This window comes from Hyperolius riggenbachi, chromosome 12 (assembly GCF_040937935.1).
Source record: "Hyperolius riggenbachi isolate aHypRig1 chromosome 12, aHypRig1.pri, whole genome shotgun sequence".
Classification (NCBI taxonomy): Eukaryota; Metazoa; Chordata; class Amphibia; order Anura; family Hyperoliidae; genus Hyperolius; species Hyperolius riggenbachi.
In genome coordinates, this window is record NC_090657.1 from 76,233,908 (window position 1) to 76,253,020 (window position 19,113).

At 45.4% G+C, this 19,113-nt stretch overlaps 1 protein-coding gene across 1 annotated transcript in view; it reads right to left on the reverse strand.

Annotated features, from left to right (window-relative positions):
- Positions 1-1,121: 1,121 nt before the first annotated feature.
- Positions 1,122-19,113, reverse strand: part of GGT7 (gamma-glutamyltransferase 7) — a 73,486-nt gene continuing 55,494 nt past the window's right edge. Inside the window, exons 11-15 of the mRNA XM_068262465.1 lie at positions 10,626-10,778; positions 10,426-10,543; positions 7,504-7,641; positions 3,150-3,249; positions 1,122-1,660 (exon numbers count right to left, since the gene is read on the reverse strand). Of these exons, the coding sequence (XP_068118566.1) occupies positions 1,497-1,660; positions 3,150-3,249; positions 7,504-7,641; positions 10,426-10,543; positions 10,626-10,778 (673 nt within the window). The 3' untranslated portion in view covers positions 1,122-1,496. The remainder of the gene's footprint in view (positions 1,661-3,149; positions 3,250-7,503; positions 7,642-10,425; positions 10,544-10,625; positions 10,779-19,113) is intronic.

Below are 19,113 nucleotides of genomic sequence, written 5' to 3' on the forward strand. Positions count from 1 at the left end.
ATTATGTACAGTAATAGCCACCTGCACACACAGATATCCCCCTAAAATACCTAAAACTAAAAACAAACTAAAAACTACTTTCAAAAATATTCAGCTTTGATATTAATGAGTTTTTTGGGTTCATTGAGAACATGGTTATTGTTCAATAATAAAATTATTCCTCAAAAATACCACTTGCCTAATAATTCTGCACTCCCTGTATAAGGAGGGATCACAGTGGCTACACTTGTTACATAGAAAATGGGAGATAAGGCCCCTAGTCCATGAGGGTCACCATGGGAGAGGTGGATGAGAATGTTGGGAGAAGCCCCATAATTTATAGCTATGTCCCTGAATATGTTTTTTCTTTAGGGGCCTGTAACATGGCAACATCATCGTCCTACTGAGGTACCACTCATGACTATCACTCTGGTAATAAACATTCTCACGCCATTTACTTGTTAAAAAAAGTTACATTATAACACGATGAGGGGTGATGGTGCGAGGGAATAGTTTGTTGTCTGCCTAGAACCCTATTTTCATTTTACCTAACTGTTCTGCTGTCCACCCTGTCACTCCACTTCCTGGTTATGTACGCTCTGCCCCACCATCCAGCGTAATGCTTGGCCAAATGCAAGACACGCTCCTAGTAACGTGGATCGGCATACACACATACAAGTTCCAGAACTTTCAACATATGGCCACTGGGAGTGGAAGCAGTAATGGACAACATTGCTCTCTGTAAGTTACAGTTTGTCACTACATCAACCAGGGGGGTGGACTTAGAGGGAACCTAAACCGAACATAAAAAAAGAGTTTAACTTACCTGGGGCTTCTACCAGCCCCCTGCAGCCACCCTGTGCCCATGCTGTCATGGAACAATCGCCTGGTCCCCAGCAGCAGCTTCATTTCATTTTGGCGACTCAGCCAAGTGGATGGCCACTGAGCCTGTGCAGCGCTGGCCACACGCATACTTGATCATGCTCCAGCCGACAGCGGCGCAGTGGCCATCGATTGGCCCAGTCACTGAAAACAAAACTCAACCACTGCGGGGGACCGGACGATTGTTCCATGATGGCACATGCACAGGGCGGCTGCAGGGGGCTGGTAGAAGCCCCAGGTAAGTTAAACTCTTTTTTTTTCTGTTCAGTTTAGGTTCCCTCAGTTCACATTTATCAGCTATGAGCTAATTGATCGGAAGACAGTAGCTTTGATTTGCTAGCATGGTTCCCACTTTCTTGGTCAGTAGGTATTTGCATTTTAGGTGAATTCTCTTCTCATCTTTGGTGAACAGAAAGTCACCCAGACTCGGCGGAAGTGTTCAGCCATGAATACCCACCCTTACAGTTTGGTCCTACAAACTCTAACAAGCATGTCCCCGTGGTATACTTAATAACTGGGAAAGTTGGTGATGCCCATTTAAAAATCCATAGTGAAAGTTCAGAGAGGTTTGGCTCCGAATGTCCACCTTGTTTCCATCTCATTGAACAAAATGGAGTATGTCTGACCAGGTGCTGTTATAAAATGGTGGCAGCTTCTGCATCTGTGCATCGAGGGTCTTTGATGCCGATGATGAGATCGTTACTCCTACGCGAACCGTGCACCAAAGAGAGGATGTGTGTCTGGTCCAGCCGATGTCCTCTGGATTCCAGGCCCTGGGTGTCATTTTCTGGAAAATTACCTAATGATAAAAACATTTCTGTAAGTATTCTAAAGTCATTTTAGAATGAGAAGGAGCAGTAAGCTTCAACAATGTAATCAAAGTACATTGCAGTCTGTAGGCTATAATCTCAGCTGATATTAACTGGTTTGTTGTTGGGTGGGACACTACAGCCACATGGGAGCCGGTATTTGCCTCCACTGTGGCAGCCCCTTGGGGCTGTAAAGACAGTTCTTCATGTACAAAAGATATATAAGGTGCTGTGAAGTTGGTACTGTACAAAAATCATCTGACTCTGACTCTGAAACTTCATTTTCTTAAACCACCAACTCTGACTCCAGGTACCCAAAAATCGCTCTGACTCCTCGACTCCGATTCCACAGCCCTGGTTTACAAGTCCATCAAGTCCTCTTTCTCAAAACATTTACCCCTTTCTTTGCCTGGTGATAATAGCTGTATTCACAATTCATACATACAAGAACTGCTGTGGAGTAGTATAATAACTGTATCACAGAAGGATGAGCACCCTCTGCTGTGACATAGGATAAGTGATACCTAACAGGTTAACCACCCTGGCGTTCTGATAAGATCGCCAGGGAGGCTGCGGGAGGGTTTTTTTTAAATTAAAAAAAAACTATTTCATGCAGCCAACTGAAAGTTGGCTGCATGAAAGCCCACTAGAGGGCGCTCCGGAGGCGTTCTTCCGATCGCCTCCGGCGCCCAGAATAAACAAGGAAGGCCGCAATGAGCGGCCTTCCTTGTTTTGCTTACACCGTCGCCATAGCGACGAGCGGAGTGACGTCATGGACGTCAGCCGACGTCCTGACGTCAGACGCCTCCGATCCAGCCCTTAGCGCTGGCCGGAACTTTTTGTTCCGGCTGCGCAGGGCTCAGGCGGCTGGGGGGACCCTCTTTCGCCGCTGCTCGCGGCGAATCGCCGCAGAGCGGCGGCGATCGGGCAGCACACGCGGCTGGCAAAGTGCCGGCTGCGTGTGCTGCTCTTTATTTGGCGCAAATCGGCCCAGCAGGGCCTGAGCGGCAGCCACCGGCGGTGATGGACGAGCTGAGCTCGTCCATACCGCCCAGGTGGTTAAGAAAACTCAAGCAAATCCCAAAACGGTGACTATCCATTGCCCTTTCATAGATGTATGAATGACATGGCCAGGGCCGTTACCTATATAGGTTCAAAGTGGGTAACTGCCCAGGATCCTAAAAGGCCCTGGGGCACCTAAGAAACAGGTGCAGAGGTTTCAACCTCAAACAGACTCCTGGTTCAGAAGAAGGCCTAGCTGGGACCATTCTACATCCCTTATCCCTATGCAGGTGTTTGGCCGGAAAGCAGAATAAACGGAATTGTTCTGCTGTTCTGTGCTCCTGTTTTGTGTCCATTTCTTTCCGCAACCCTGACTTAAGAGGAAGATGGAGGCATTATGGTTGCTTTTGCCATACTGAACGTTCAGAAACAGCCTTATCAGTCTGCCGACAGCGTGTGCCTTTACAGATTACTTACTATCAATTTGCAGGAGATTAGTGTCGAGGTCTGGATGGAGCCGTCCTTCAGAGATGCTGTCATTCAGATTCTTGTTAAATGATAAGACATTTAGTAGAACCTATACACAAAAGATATGGATAAGAGGAAGAATAATAAAAAAAAAAAATCAGAACTGCCTTCTTAAAAGCAATTGAAAATAAACTTATGATATGATTATTTGTATATGTGCTTAAAGAGAACCCGAGGTGGGTTCTAAGAATCCTAATAGCAGACAGAGGCTGGGTATATATCGTCCCTCCAGGGCCCCCCTGCGCTCTGCTCTGCCCCCCTTAAATCACAGCCGCGCTGTCGACATGCAGCGTGTCACCAGTCGACTGTTTACAATTGCCTATCAATCTCCGCCGCTCCCCCATAGCTCCGGTCCCTGCCTACGTCCCTTCCCTCCAATCAGCGGGGAGGGACGATATATAGCAACAGAGGCTGGTGATTATATGCACAGCCAGCCTCTGTCTGCTATTAGGATTCTTAGAACCCACCTCGGGTTCTCTTTAAAGGGAAGGTCCGAGCAAATCAAAAATCCACTTACCTGGGGCTTCTTCCAGCCCCTGACATCCGTCCTGTGCCCTCGTCGCATCTCCGGTGTCTCCCGTTCCCCTCCAGGGGAGAAGCCGACCTCGCCAGGTCGGGTTACGCATCGGCTTCCTCTGCACTCCAGTTCACAGGTCGCACTGACGTCATCTGGACTGTACAGCGCAGGTGCAGTAGTTCTGCGCCTGCACTGTACAGTCCAGATGACGTCAGCGTGATTCTGAGAGCCGTTCGCGCAGGCGCAGTAGGAATCCTGCGCCACAAGGGACCCAGGACCACCGGCGGTGCAGCGAGGGCTCCAAAAGGTTGGCAGGGGCTGTAGTATGCCCCAGGTAAGTGGATTATTTTATTTTTGATTTGCTCAGATGTATCCTTTAACTAAAGGTATATAAGACAATGAACTGAGTCTCATATTTTTAAGTCCAGTTTGCATTCAAAAGCATTTCATTCTAAACAGTAACCATGGCAAATTTGCCTTGCAGAGCTGAAAACAAACAGAAGTAATAATCCTTTTAACTTTCCAGCACTAAAATCTTATCATAATCTTTTTATCACTCTTTTGGCTTCTATTTACTTTTCAAGAAAATGGACTGAATTCCACAAGCTGTTCGACATACTCGTTTGCATAGTTAACAATTAGTTTTGTAACACTTGCTGTACTGGAAAACAGAAAGGGACTTCAATGTCATAGTAGCACTAGCACTATATGTACCCATGTTTATCTCATCATGGGCATAAAGCACTAGCCTTTGGTAAATTTGCTGTGCACAGGCAGTGCACTGCAATTTTACTAGTACTAGTGCCAGAGGAGTAGTGCACCTTCTGCAATTAGCACAACTGGTGTTACCTAGGTACCTAGTGTTAATAGCGTATTGCACATTACCCAAGTAATGCAAGTAGTGCTCATTGCATAATGCGCTCCTCTCCCCGGCGTTAGTAATGGTAATGGTAAAATTGCTGTGTGTACCTGCACACAGAAAATTAACCAAAGTATGTCACATGTTCCAAGTGTTGGAAAGTGTAGGGAAACACTGCTCTACCTGCCCCACCTTGACTGGGGATGCTGGACACCAAGCTTGCCACATAAATGTTTTTGAATGAAGTCCACAAACTTCAGGAAGTAGTAAAATCCAAAAGTTTTATCAGGCAATCAGGTACAGCATAAAATGTCTGACATGTTGCGGACTGAGCATCCTTAATCATAGCTCAACTAACTAAGGACACACTGTTTGCAAATATGACTAAGGACACACGTTCCTTGCACACAGTGGCGTACCTAAGGAGCTATGGGCCCCCCAAGCACTCTATACATAACAATTGATACAGCACACCGAAACCTGAAAAGGGCAACAATAGTGTCAGAGGTGCAAGTAAGCGAATCAGCTGATTTTGGCGCGCGGCTTGCGACAACTCGGAGGGGGAATAGTATTTAACGCCGCCTCGGAGTTTAGTGGCAGCAGGGAGAGCCGTCATTCGGCTCTCCCCGCGCCGAACTGAGCGGCGCCGATATGACATGCACCCGCAAGTAGGGGATGGGAAACAGTTTGTTAATGATTACTACTATTTAAAGCATCTATAGAAGTGATTATTACCAACACAGGGCCAATAGAGAGCTAATATTGTGCTTGAGAGAGGGCCCCTCTGACCCAAGGGCCTTGATGCGGTTGCTACCTCTGCAACCCCTATTGCTACGCCACTGCTTGAACATGCCATTTTATGCTGTACCTGATTGCCTATTAAAACTTTTGGATTTTTCTATTTCCAGGAGTGTGTGGACTTCATTCAAAAACATGCATGTCACATGCCCCTTCAGGTGTGCTTTAAAGTGAGTCTGAAGTGAATCTGAAAAAAAACCCACAGATCCTTACTCTCTGGGTCCAATAGAGCCTTCCCTAGAGCCTTCCCTTTCCTCTCCTGGTCCCCGCTTTCCAGCGCTGTCATCCCTGTTAGCAGTGGGTCGACGACTGCTCTCTGCCTCTGCGGGAGGCTTCGGAAGTCTTTGAAAGCTCGAGTGCTCCCTTGTGCGCACTCGCAGTACGGAACTACCTGTCTTCGGAAGCACTTGGGCTCCCTAAGACTTCCAAAGCCTCCTGCTGCGGGAGATTTGAACAGGGGAGCCAGCGCTGGAACGAGGGGACTGCGAGAGAAACGGGAAGGCTCTATAGAGCCCAGAGCTTTCCTGCTCCTTAGGTAAGTATCTGAAGTGAATCTGGAAAAGAAAAAACAAAAACAGACTTGCTTAAAATGATTCACTTGTGTCCTGAGTTTTGTTTTTCATATTACCTGCAGAATACAGTATTAGCACAGAAAGTAAAATGAGGTCCTAGTTCACTCTTCAGGATTTGTCTTTGTTAGTAAAAGGTAAGTAGGGAACTAGACATTACTCATACAATCTTCCCGTTTGATAAACCTGCTCCCGAGAAATGTGATTGCTAAAAGTCGGTCAGAGATCTGTGCACAAATTGATAGAGCTGACAAGAATTGTTGGTTGAGCAGAATACCAAAGTATAAACTGCTCTAGAGACCCTCTGACTTTTGGTTTTTGAGCAGGCATTTTTTTCTTTTTTTCCTACACCACCCAGGGCCATAATTACAAATAGCTGGCCCCCCTTCAAAACTTTGGATGTGTCCCCCTCCCAGTACTACCGTTCAGCCCTCCAGACATGAAGAAGAGAGCAGGGAGCAGAATACGTTAGCTGCTTCCAGAACTGGGTCACATCTGCCCTCTTCTCTTCATAGCACCTCCTGGTCAAAGCAGGGGTATTGGGCGCATGGGCAACTTTCACATCTCCGGCTACTCACAGACCACAATACGAGTTAGTGACTATGAGGTGCTGGTGACCTGAATTTTCAGAGCAAAATAGTGGCGCTAAGAGATTGTCGAACGCTCAGCTATCATATAGTCAAATTTTAATTTGGCACTGCCACTCGACTGTATATGGGGTGTGGGGAACCTGAATTTTGGCAAATGATAGTGGCTCTCAGCTGGGAGATAGCTGAGCCCACGCCTATCATATAGCTGAACTTGAATTTGGCATGGCCAGAGCAGTCTGGCAAGTGGTGTAGCTGGAACTCTGTTTGATATTGAGTTCAGCTATGATGTAACCAAACTCATAAAGCAGCATCAGGGAGGTTAGTGTTAGGAGTGGAGAGGGAGGTTAGTGTTAGGAGGGGGGAGGTTATGTTAGTAGAGGAGTGGGGAAGGTTAGTGTTAGAAGTGGAGAGGGGAAGGTTAGGTGTGGAGAGGGAGGTTAGTGTTATGAGGGGGGAAGGTTAGTGTTAGGAGTGGAGAAAGGAAGGTTAGGTGTGGAGAGGGAGGTTAGTGTTAGGAGGGGGGAAGGTTAGTGTTAGGAGTGGAGAAAGGAAGGTTAGGTGTGGAGAGGGAGGTTAGTGTTAGGCATTGGGAGGGGGAGGTTCGTGTTAGAATAAGAGCTGGAGGAGGGATACGATATAGACATTGCCCAAAAAGGAACTTAGGCAATAGTCAGCATAACAAATGACACAACTATAACAAATGTACGGCCTCCAGGTGTGCAGCTGCATAGCTCCATACAGCTCCTGATCTGAGTGTTCTGTCACATGAACACATGGGAGCTGTACAGAGGTATGCAGCTGCACGATGGGCTGTGAACAGAGGGGAAGATGCCCTCCTGGCCCTCAGACTGCTCCACAATGGCGGGGGGGAGTGTCACAGCTATTGTTACGTGCCTAACACCAACCACAGAAGAAATTTATGAAAAATAAAGCTACTATGGGACAGAAAAAGAGAGACTTTCTAACTCACCTGTGTAATGCCAGACAGCGCCCGTTCTCCATTCGATCCTCCAAGGGAAAGGTAAGTTCCACAGAGACCCTGCGCCGGCCTCACTACTGTAGGAAGTAGGAAGGAGAGAGGCCGTTTCCCAGGCTCTACAATGTTCTGCTGCAGAAGAAGTCACACAAAACATTTAAACTTGCAAGTTTGACAAATCTAAAAATAAAATGGAAAACATTGCACCTGACATGATTAATAATTCGTGAATAACTGTGCTTGCAATGTTTACAGCCAAATCAATAATGCATCTGAATTACATTACTGACTTTAAAGGAAACCTAAAGTCAATGAAAAAAATCCAGATTACCTTACCTGGGGCTTCTACCACCCCCTGCAGCTGCCCATGTGCCCGCACCGTGACATACCAATCCTCCAGTCCTCCGCAGCGACCCAGTTTCGCTTTCGGACGACTCGGCGATGGCCGTGCGTGTCCTCGATCATGCTTCCGTCGCCGGGAGCGTCCTATGCATGCACAGTACAAGAAAATCTCGTACTGCACATGTGCAGGATGCTTCCGACGATGAGATCTGGTGCTTTAGCTACTGAGTTATTTGAAAGTTAAATTTCATATATTGCGCATCAGCACGATATATATGTACTCTAGTCAGTCAGTCAGTATTGTATTATTGTATTGTGTACCGACCTTTGCCTGCCTCTCGACTACGAATCTGCCTAATCCTTTCAATACGACTGACATCTGAATTAATGTGTATGACCCAAGCCTGTTACCGACTACGTCTGTTGTGCATTGTATCACTTAGCATCTAGCTTGATAGGTGGCCCAGAGCTGCATTTGCTCTGGGCAATCTTACTCCCTTGTTCATTACTCCTGTGTCCATCTGTGGAGCCTCTTCCATTATCCAGCTCTTAGCCTTGTTGCGCTGGGTGGTCAGAAAGTATGACCCCCCAGCATTACAGTTTGTTAACTGAGAGTTTTCTAAAGCCAGTAGAAAATATACCCGTTCTCCCAGAATGCTCTGGCAGAGTAGAATTCCACAAAATAAACAGTCTAGTCTAAGCATCACTGGGAGGGCTGGGTTACATACCAATATACAGTAATATATATAGGAGGTGTTTACGGAAAATTACCGTAAAATTGGATATCATAAATAATTTACTGCATTCTACTATATGTCACTACAGGGCCTCTTTAACAAGGTAGCAGAAGGCCAGGGCTTGCACTGTAAACCTGGAAAGCTGCTAAGCGTTCAGGTATTTGATCTTCTGCGATGTGTAGTATGGCCGCATGTATCAAAAAAGAGCGCCTGGAAAAAAGGGCGCGGGTTATAGCCGAAATTATAAGTTGTAATGTAAAACCATATTTTTCATTTAATAGCTTGTAAACAAAAATTTTGTGCTAAATAGGTTGAATAAACGGAAATTGAATGGCAAAATACCGTCTATAACAACAAACGAATTCTGAAATGAAACATCAAATAGCGTCTATAACAAAAAACGATATTTACACTTTTGTAAGCATAGTAATAGAATGGTAGATTTTACAGGTATTTTACTGCAATTATACCTAACTGTAAGCTCACACAGATCTATCCCTAACCCCTAGACCCCCCTTTGTGTAAATATACATACATTAATAAATTGTATTACATATATTGTACTGTAACTATACCTAACCCTACTCTCACACAGAACCTGTACCTATCCCTAACCCCTAGACCCCCCCTGGTGATACCTAACCCTAACCACCCCCCTGGTGGTGTATATTATACTGTAACTATACCTAACCCTACTCTAACACAGAACTCTCCCTGTACCTATCCCTAACCCCTAGACCCCCCTGGTGGTGCCTAACCCTAACCACCCCCCTTGGTGGTGCCTAACCCTAACCACCCCTCTGGTGGTGTATATTGTACTGTAACTATACCTAACCCTACTCTAACATAGAACTCTCCCTGTACCTATCCCTAACCCCTAGACCCCCTGGTGGTGCCTAACCCTAACCACCCCCCTTGGTGGTGCCTATCTCTAACCACCCCTCTGGTAGTGTATATTGTACTGTAACTATACCTAACCCTACTCTCACACAGAACCCTCCATGTACCTATCCCTAACCCCTAGACCCCCCCCCTGGTGGTGCCTAACCCTAATCACCCCCCTGGTGGTGCCTAACCCTAAGACTCCCCTGGTGGTGCCTAATCGTTACCACCCCTTGGTGGTGCCTAACCCTAAGACCCTCCTAATGGTGCCTAACTCTAACCACCCCCCTGGTGGTGCCTAACTCTAACAACCCCCCTGGTGGTGCCTAACTCTAACCACCCCCCTGGGAGTGCCTAACTCTGACCACCCCCCTGGGAGTGCCTAACTCTAACCACCCCCCTGGGAGTGCCTAACTCTAACCACCCCCCTGGGAGTGCCTAACTCTAACCACCCCCCCTGGGAGTGCCTAACCATCCCTCTGGTGGTGCCTCACCCTAACCATCCCCCTGGGGGTGCCTAACCCTAACCATCCCCCTGGGGGTACCTAACCCTAACCATCCCCACTGCACAAACACCCTTACACACATATAAACAATAATATATTTAATCCTTAAAATACTTCACTATAAATAACATGAATAGAATAATTTATATATTTGTAATAAAATAAATAGCCTTAAAAATGTATATATTTGTAATAAAATAAATAGCCTTAAAATCTCGTACACATTAATAATATTATAAATAGAAAAAGATATATATATATATATATATATATATATATATATATATATATATATATATATTTTTTTTTTTTTCCTGTCGGGCGTCCAATAGCCGATATTTTGCATTGCAGTCTATGGCGGCGCCCTTTTTGTCCACTAGCCATATGCGCCCTTTTTTACTGCTTCCGTATGGCCACCTCACTTTTATCTGGTATGCAGCATTACTTACTGGATTTGGGGAGGAACTGTCATTGCTCTTATTGCTCCAGGAAAAGTCCAGGATCTGACTGTTGAGAAGGATCCCTGATGGAGTCATGATCATACTGCCAAATGGGCGGTTTAGTGAGCTACAAAAGAGAAGAGAATATCTCATCAGAGTCTAGAACAGTGCTATTCAATACATGACAGTCACTGGCCTATGGCACCCACCTGACAACAGCTACAATGAAGTCATCTGGGCCAACGACTAAAGCTTGGCTGGCTGATGGGCCGACATGTAGCGTGTGAAAGGGCACATAGTCACGGGGAGAGGCAGCGTGAGACTCATTGATCTTCTTCCGGAAGAAAGTGGATTCCGCCTTACTGACAGAAAAGAGTACATGTCATGTCAGAGAAGGAAAGCAACCATTGTTCTTTCTAAGCCCGCCTCTGGACACAACAAAAAACCATGTTTTTTTCCATTCAATAATAAGGAAATCCTAACACACACCCCCCCCTGGTTGTATGATTCTGTCTGGATTTTAGGGTCTAAAAGCTGTGCCATTTTTTTTAAACTGGGGGAAAAAATCATGCTGCTAGAGAGCCTGCAGCAGCCCCTGTATATTACGAACCTCCCTGGGATCCAGTGCTGCAATTCTCCCTCCGTCCACCGGGTAACAATGTAAACCTGTAGTGAGATTGCTGTTTGTCGTCATGACAACAGAGGGATGAGGAGCCTCCGATGACAGGAATGAGAATTGCTGCCAGTGTCTGGATCACGGGGGAGGTGAGTTAATCTCTGCAGAGACCTCCCGGCTGCTACCCCGAGGCAGGCTCGGGATTACCGCTCCTGGTTTCTTTTTTTTTTAAAACCCTGAGTCTGACTCGGGCTAACCGTCAATTAGGTTAAAAATAGTTTATTTCAGCAGTTTCTTACATACTGCTTGCAAGTGGACTAACTGTCACGAAAATATTAAAATTTAAAAACATACAAATAAGAAGTACTTTTTTCTTAGAGAAAAATGAGCCATAAATTACTTTTCTCCTATGTTGCTGCCACTTACAGTAAGTAGTAGAAATCTGACATTACCAACAGATTTTGGACTAGCCCATCTTTTCATAGGGGGGTTCTCAGGGTTTTCTTTATTTTTAAAAGCACGTAGTGAATGGCAGTTGCTCCGTCCAACTGCCAAAATAGTGTGCAGCGAGCAGGGAGGCTGGCCAGCATCTTTGTATTAATCATTTTCAGGGAACGCCTTTATAAAGAATAAAGGCCATGCTGAGAAACCCCCATGAAGAGATGGACTAGCCCAAAACCTGTTGGTAATGTCAGATTTTTACTACCTACTGTAAGTGACAGCAACACAGGAGAAAGTAATGTATGACTCATTTTACTCTGGGAGAAATGTACTTCTTATTTGAATGTGTTTTAAATTTCAAGATTTTTGCGACAGTTCCTCTTCAAAGAGAATCTGTACTCTAAAATTTTTACAGCAAAAAGCATACCATTCTATTCATTATGTTCTCCTGGGCCCCTCTGTGCTGTTTCTGCCACTCTCTGCTGCAATCCTGGCTTGTAATTAACAGTTTTAGGCAGTGTTTACAAACAAACTAACCAGCTTGTGATAGGCTCACATAAGCAGAGTGTGTGGGTCATACAGAGCCTGCAGGGGGCCTGCAGAGGGTGTGTATCGCTTCTATCCAATCACAAGCAGCCCTGCACATTCCACACATTCCAGCCTTAACCTGACAGAGCTGACAGAAGAAAACAGATTAGATCATATAACAGAGATAACACAGCCACTGTGCAATTAGGAAAGGCTACAGTAAGCCAGAGCACATTAGAACAGGCAAAGGAACTTATAGAATAGAAGAACTAAGGCTGAAAATTTTGTTACAGAGTCTCTTTAAGGGCTCTTCCTCTGACACAGGAGACCAAGCTTTGAATCTCGGCGCTTCCTGTTCAGAAAGCCAGCACCTATTCAGTAAGAAGACCTTGGGCAAGACTCCCTAACACTGCTACTGCCTATAGAGCGCGCCCTAGTGCCTGCAGCTCTGGTACTTTGAGTCCGCCAGGAGATAAGCGCAATATAAATGTTGTCTTGTCTTACTTGCCCATCACTAATCACTGTTGAATCAGTATGTGTATGGTAAGCTGTAAGCTGCTGTATGTAAGAACAAAGCACATAGCCCATTCATTCCTGCTGCCCATATACCTTTATAGAGAAATAGAACAGTGCTTTATATACTATTGTAATTTTCCACTAGATGTCACTGTTAGAATATATTTTATGACAGTCGGAACTAAAAAAAAACAAACAGTAAAGCGAGATATACATATTAAAATTTAATCTACTCAAAAGTATTTTCGTTTAAAGTGGCTTAGAAGCGAGCTATAAAAAGAAAGTTTGATGCTCATCACCTATTTAGAGGGAAGGCTCTGGATCCCCTAGAGCCTTTCCAATCTTCTCGTTGTGTCCTCGTTCCCCCCCCCCCCCCCCCCCCACACACACACACTCACACACTCTCACACATTTTTTAACACCTGCTCTATGGAGAAAAGTATGCTGTCAATACTAAACAACTGATGCTGGGGATAAGGGAACGGCATCATTTTCACCATAGTGCCCCTTTAAGGGTGCGAGGGGGGACCAGTAGACACCAGGAAACTGTTTAAAGGATACCAGAGCTGAAGACACTTGGAGAAACAGAGGGAGCAGGCATGTATTGGAAGCTGTCCTGATGAACACCCGCCCCCCCCCCCCTCTCCTCCGACCCCCTACTTTCCTGCCTAAATGCCCCCCGGCTGCTTTTTCCAGGTCAGCCTCGTCGGATATTACTGCAGTGCATGTCCTACATTGGGCGCCCGCAGCCGGGAGCGCACGGCGCATCTGCATGATGTAATCATGACCCGATAGGAGTGCTAATTGCTTTTAGCATTGCCTTCTAAATACCACTATTCATTCTAAGTCTCTGTCGTAGCAGCATGGTATACCAACAGATGGAGCGCCATCAAATTTTTTCCTGTATATTTATGAAATGTTTTCAACGTTTTTTTACCCTTCAAATCTGTAAATGTATCCACTTTTTCCCACATACTGGGATATCCTACTGTGGTCACACTTATATCTTATATATTCCTTTTTTTCCAAAAAGGTTTTTATTGAAAACAAGTTAAGAGTTCAAACAAATGTGGCAGTAGAATCATTAGGAACTTTGTAACTTTGTCTGATACAACAAAGCTATTAATCAAAATAACTAAATTGTTACATCACAAAGCTGTATGCACATAGACATCAAATTCCAACCAAAATGATGTAGAAATTTACCCTAGACAAAAACATATACTCCAGCAACATGTTTGACGAAAAACTGTGTCTAACATCCACATCCATATACTTTTAAACAAAGGCCAATTAAATAAGCTGTTTAGGAGTCCTTCCTCACAGCACAAGACAGTATTTGTTACATCAGCTTTTTAGTGCAGATTTGCCTCCAAGGCCAAGAGGAGGATATCCTGGGTATATTAGAGTGTGCAGAGCCATTTTGGCAATTGAAGTATGAAGGGACTCAAAGCCCCTACAAAATATGTACGGTAATCTTAAATAAACTCTTACTCAGGGGCAGTTCCAGACTTTTTGCTGCCTGAGGCAAACTTGTGAGGATGCGCCCCCTCCTCAGTCAGGGCAGCAGTGTCACCTCCTCCCTTCTGCAAGTCAAATGAAACACTGCTGCCCTCCTGCCTCCCCCCTCCTCACTCACTGTCAGACTCCTCACACAGCACAACAAGCTGCTTTTCCCCAATGATGACCTCTTCACCTCGCTCTCCTCTCGCTTCTTCACCTACTCTGACTGCATGCTGTTACAAAAATGCTGCTTCTGTAACCTCTGCGCCTGATGCAAATGTTTCACCTTGCTTCTTGAGAGAATCGGCTCTGCTCTTACTGAAATGTAATTACCAGATAAACAGCATAAAAGTATATGCATCAGGGTTACTACAATAATCAGAAGGTTTCTGGCATCGAGTACACATCTTCCTTTCCAGCAACTGGTCAAAACAAAAGAACAGGAAGGTGCATCAAAACTCTATCAATAGGACTAGAGTGCCTCCTCAAGAGCAAAGTGACTGTACTATCTCACATAGAAGGGAGTTTGGAGGAGCACATTAAAGCAGGAGGGACAGCCATACCATGCCGGGAAACGTGTGTGTAGATAAATATTTGTTCAACTTACATAACAAATGTATTATACTGTCCATGTTTTGATTTCAGTGAATTTTAGATAGTAAATAAAGAGTAAACTGTTCCTGGCATTTTCCATTTTATTCCCTCTGACTGAAACCAATCCTGAAGTCATATCCTCCCTTACCTGCTTTTCTCATAGAAACTTCACTGTCACAACCAGCTTGCTTTGTAAACACATTTGAGCACAGCATAGATCATGTAAAGGTGAACAGAGGCACCAACAGGATAAAAGGTTATAAAAAGTTTAAAACATGGAAGTGGTGGAGGTAGACTCTTACCCACTCCAAAGGACACGACAAAAAGGCACGTGTTCACGTATAACAAAAAGATTTATTCATACACTCCACAATTTTTGCAATGTGTTTCACTGAGGCGCTTGGTGTAGACCTGGACGGCATTAGCTGTATACTCCTGTCTGACTGCCTGATGAAGCAGTGTCAGGCCCGTGAAATGCGTTGCAATAATTGTGGAGTGTATCTGTAATGAGCGCAGCCGCGGCGGACTGCATCGCCACCGCGGCTGCCTTTGGGTCCCTGCCCATCTCTCCGGCGTCTAGGACGCCGAGGACGGAACTGACCTTTCCCTGTAGGGTCGCTGTCTCGCGCGGGCGCGCGCGTAGACAGGACCTTTATGCAGGGAGAGGGATCATCAGCTGACCTGCTGGTCAGCTGACGGCAGAGGAGACTCACGGCGCCCCGGATTGGCTGGCTGCAGGGGGCGTGCCAGTGAGGTCTCCTCTGCTTCTTAAGCCTTCGGGCTTCAGTCTGGCGCTGTCTGTTGTCGTGAATGTTTGTGTGACAGCGCTCAGACCTTTAGATCAGTTCCAGGGTGTTGAGACCAGGGACCTCACACCCAAGCTTAGGATTACTGTATCATTACTGTGTTATACTTTAGATCAGTTCCAGGGTGTCGAGACCAGGGACCTCACACCTAAGTTTAGGATTACTGTGTCATTACTGTCTTGTCTGTTAGACTAGATCCCAGGTGTGATGCTAAGGATTTCACATCTAGACTAGGATATTGCTTTATAGCTTCTGTTATCTGTTAGACTAGTTCCCGGGTGTTGATGCCAAGGACTTCACACCTAGACTAGGAGATTGTATTGTATGGATTTCTGTGTATGACTCTTGGCTAACTACTCTGACTTGAGTATGTATTTACTATACTCACCTGCTCCACTGGTGAGGTATAGCTTAGTAATTGATGGTACCTTCTCAGCTCCTCTGGAAGGTTAACCAAAGCGATTTAAGTCACTTGTGTCACCTTTCCGGCTCCGCTGGAAAGGCCTGGGGTAGCTTCTTGCTGCCAGTTAAGCTAGCTCCGCTGATAGGACTAGTTTGCTATCTGGTGTATGTCTGTTATTATCTGTCTGATTGGTTCTTGTCTCTCGCCGGCACCCCTGGCAGAGACTAGCTAAACTACCACCGTATTCTCTGTCTGTATCCTTCCCAGCCTGATTGGGGAGCCTATTGTCTATCCGTCTTGTTTGTATCCAGGTTGTTCCTTACCAACTCCTTTGGTAAAGTCCAGTAAAGTCATTGAAGTTACGGTTGCAACCAAACACTACACACTCTGATCTTGGTCTTGCTATACTGGTATTATTGGTGATTCTGCGGATCACACATAATTGTGTATAGCGTCTGTATTATTGGTGATTCCGCAGATCACCAATAATTAGGCATCTGAGTTGTGGCACTCAACCGTCACAGTATTAATAAATCGTTTTGTTATACGTTAGCATGTGCCTTTTTGTCATGTCCTTTGGAGTGGGTAAGAATCAACCTCCACCAATTCCATGTTTTAAACTTTTTATAATCTTTTATCCTGTTGGCGCCTCTGTTCACCTTTACTCGATACCAGTCCACCCTTGGTGGAAGGGCGAAATCTTCACGTTTCTACCTGTCTACAGAGAGCGACTTCTTAATCCTGAGTGGGGACAGGCTTGTTCTCCCCACCTGCTGTTACAGTGGTTGCCTACGATGAGACCCTGGTTTATGAGTATTACTATACTTATCTTTAATTTCTTTCCCCCAATTCCAATACATACTACACCATATTGGGCTCTTGGTATCCTTGTGATTCTTTGTTTAACAGCATAGATCATATTTCAGCAGCTCACTGAACTGCCCTCAGCCAATCAGTGAGGAGCAGGAATGTGGGAGGGGTGATGACGAGCTTCCTTCTTGTCGGCAATGTACCAAATAAAGCCAAGCTGACTGAGATAAGATTTATTACAGCAGAAACATTTCTGATTAGATTGGAGTGCTTTCACCGCAGGGGCAGGTTGCAGGCTGCATAATAAACACAGTCAGTGGGTAAATGGAAATTGATTTTATGGCTGCAATCCTGCTTTAAAATTCTAAACTTTAATTCAAATTCAGTTCAAATCCCAAAATATGCAATACAAGGGGTAGACCGCACTATACCAGTCATGGCCATGTGGAAAGGTGTGCAGAGGTTGAAAGCTGTTTCACACTAAAGCATTTTGTCAGGACATTTCCAATTATGATATATTGTAATTCTAGTTATCGTGTAGTTTGAGGTTTGAACCAGTTTTGATTTTTATAGTTGCACCATGTCCCCACTGTGAGAATCTCTATCACCGGTGGGGAAATCTACCCAAAGGAGACAGAGACAGAAGCACAGGGCCGCCATCAGGGCAGTGTAGATATTACACCTGTATGGAGGTTGGAGAGAATCTGGGACCCAGACAGGCTGGAGCACCTGTCAAGCAGCAAATAAATCTTCGTAGAGAGGTGAAAATATAGACTCATTAGTTGAAATAAGATGTCTTGCTCACCCTGCAAGAAGAGGACATCATTGATGGATCTTACCCAGAGATTGGCCTGTCCACATACACATTCCGCTCATCCAACCCTAAATAGAGGTATTCATGAACCAATGCTAGCTATGACCCCTCTGGTGTCCCCTTCGTCTGCCACAAAGAAATCTCTCACTTGGATCCCCAGACTTACTGGATCTCCATTGGCCAACACCATGGTCCTTCCTAGTCGGTTATCTTTATTCTTCTTTGTCTTTACAAACAGTTACAGTTTGTAATCCTTTAATGTTTTGTTGTTATAAATACCCATACAGCTCTTGTAATAACAGCTTTTTCTGCAGCATCATCTAATATCTGGTTATGCTCTTTAATGATTTCTAGGAAGGGATTAAATCCTAATCTGATAATAGTATCTGGGTCATTTAGTTGTCTCATGACATCCGTTACATAGACCTCCTTGTTACCACAACATCACAGTTCCCAGCAAGGAATAAAAACGTTTTATACATAGCTGGGGCCTCCTCCAGCCCCCATTCGTGCAGATTAGTTCCTCGCCGCCGCCCTCCTCCACCTGCAGCCTCCACAATTCGGCCCTATAACTTTGGGAGCTTACTGCGCATGTACGGCCTGGCGTTGGGTACTCCCCTATCGCGCAGTACGCTCCCAGTCGCAGGAGTGCAATGGAGGAGCACGTGCAGCAGGACTGCTAATGTGCTGACTCATCCTAAATTCCCGAATTACCAGGCCGGATTGAGGAGGCTGCAGGTGGCAGAGGATGGCTGCAAGGTGGCGATCAGGTTGAAGGGGGCTGGAGGAAGCCCCAGGTATGTATAAAAAATGTTTCCCTTTGTCTCAGGCACACTTTAAAGCCTATGAGAATGGACAGTATCTGTCCATTATCAGTATCACTAGGCTGGTTGCTTAGTCCACTTCAATTGCTATGTTCGATCGCTACCAGGCAAATACTTACATGTCCTCCAGTTCCGCTGCTGCAAACTTCTCCACTTGGTTCCAGTAAACAGACTGGAGCCAGGCAGAATCATGGGGATCTAAATGGAAAAGGAGCGCTCCATATTTAAAACTTCGCTTTATTCACAAAAAAGAAACATACTCACAAGGTATATGAATAAGATTTGCATATTAGCGGTAGGCGGTCCACTTAACTCCCCGGGGGCAATAACACACACGCTGTGGCCGAAACGAGTAAGGACGTCACACGCACGGCAGTAGGAGCCCCCCCCCCCCCCCCCCCCCCACACACACACCTTGCGAGACGAGCTCCAAGGACAACGGAGACCGCGCTGCGGACCAGCCTACCGCTTATATGCGAATCTTATTCATATACCTTGTGAGTATGTTTCCTTTTTGCAAATAAAGTGAAGTTTTAAAGTAATACACTATGGAGCGCTCCTTTTCCATTTAGATTCTCTACTGTAAATCCCATTCTGGAGCAGCGCAGTGGTGTTACTTTGAGGAGAGAAAAGTCTTTGTGGAAGGGACTGTTTGGCTGCATTGTGAGCGCAAGGATTTTGTGTTTCTTCCAGAAGCATGGGGATCCCCACTGGGGTTGCAAAACACCAATGAGAACCCTAGCAACAGGGAGGATTCCTCCCTTATGGGGCCCATACACCTCACGATTTTCCAGCCGATATACAGCCGTTTCGATCACAGTGATCGAAATGGCTGTGAAATC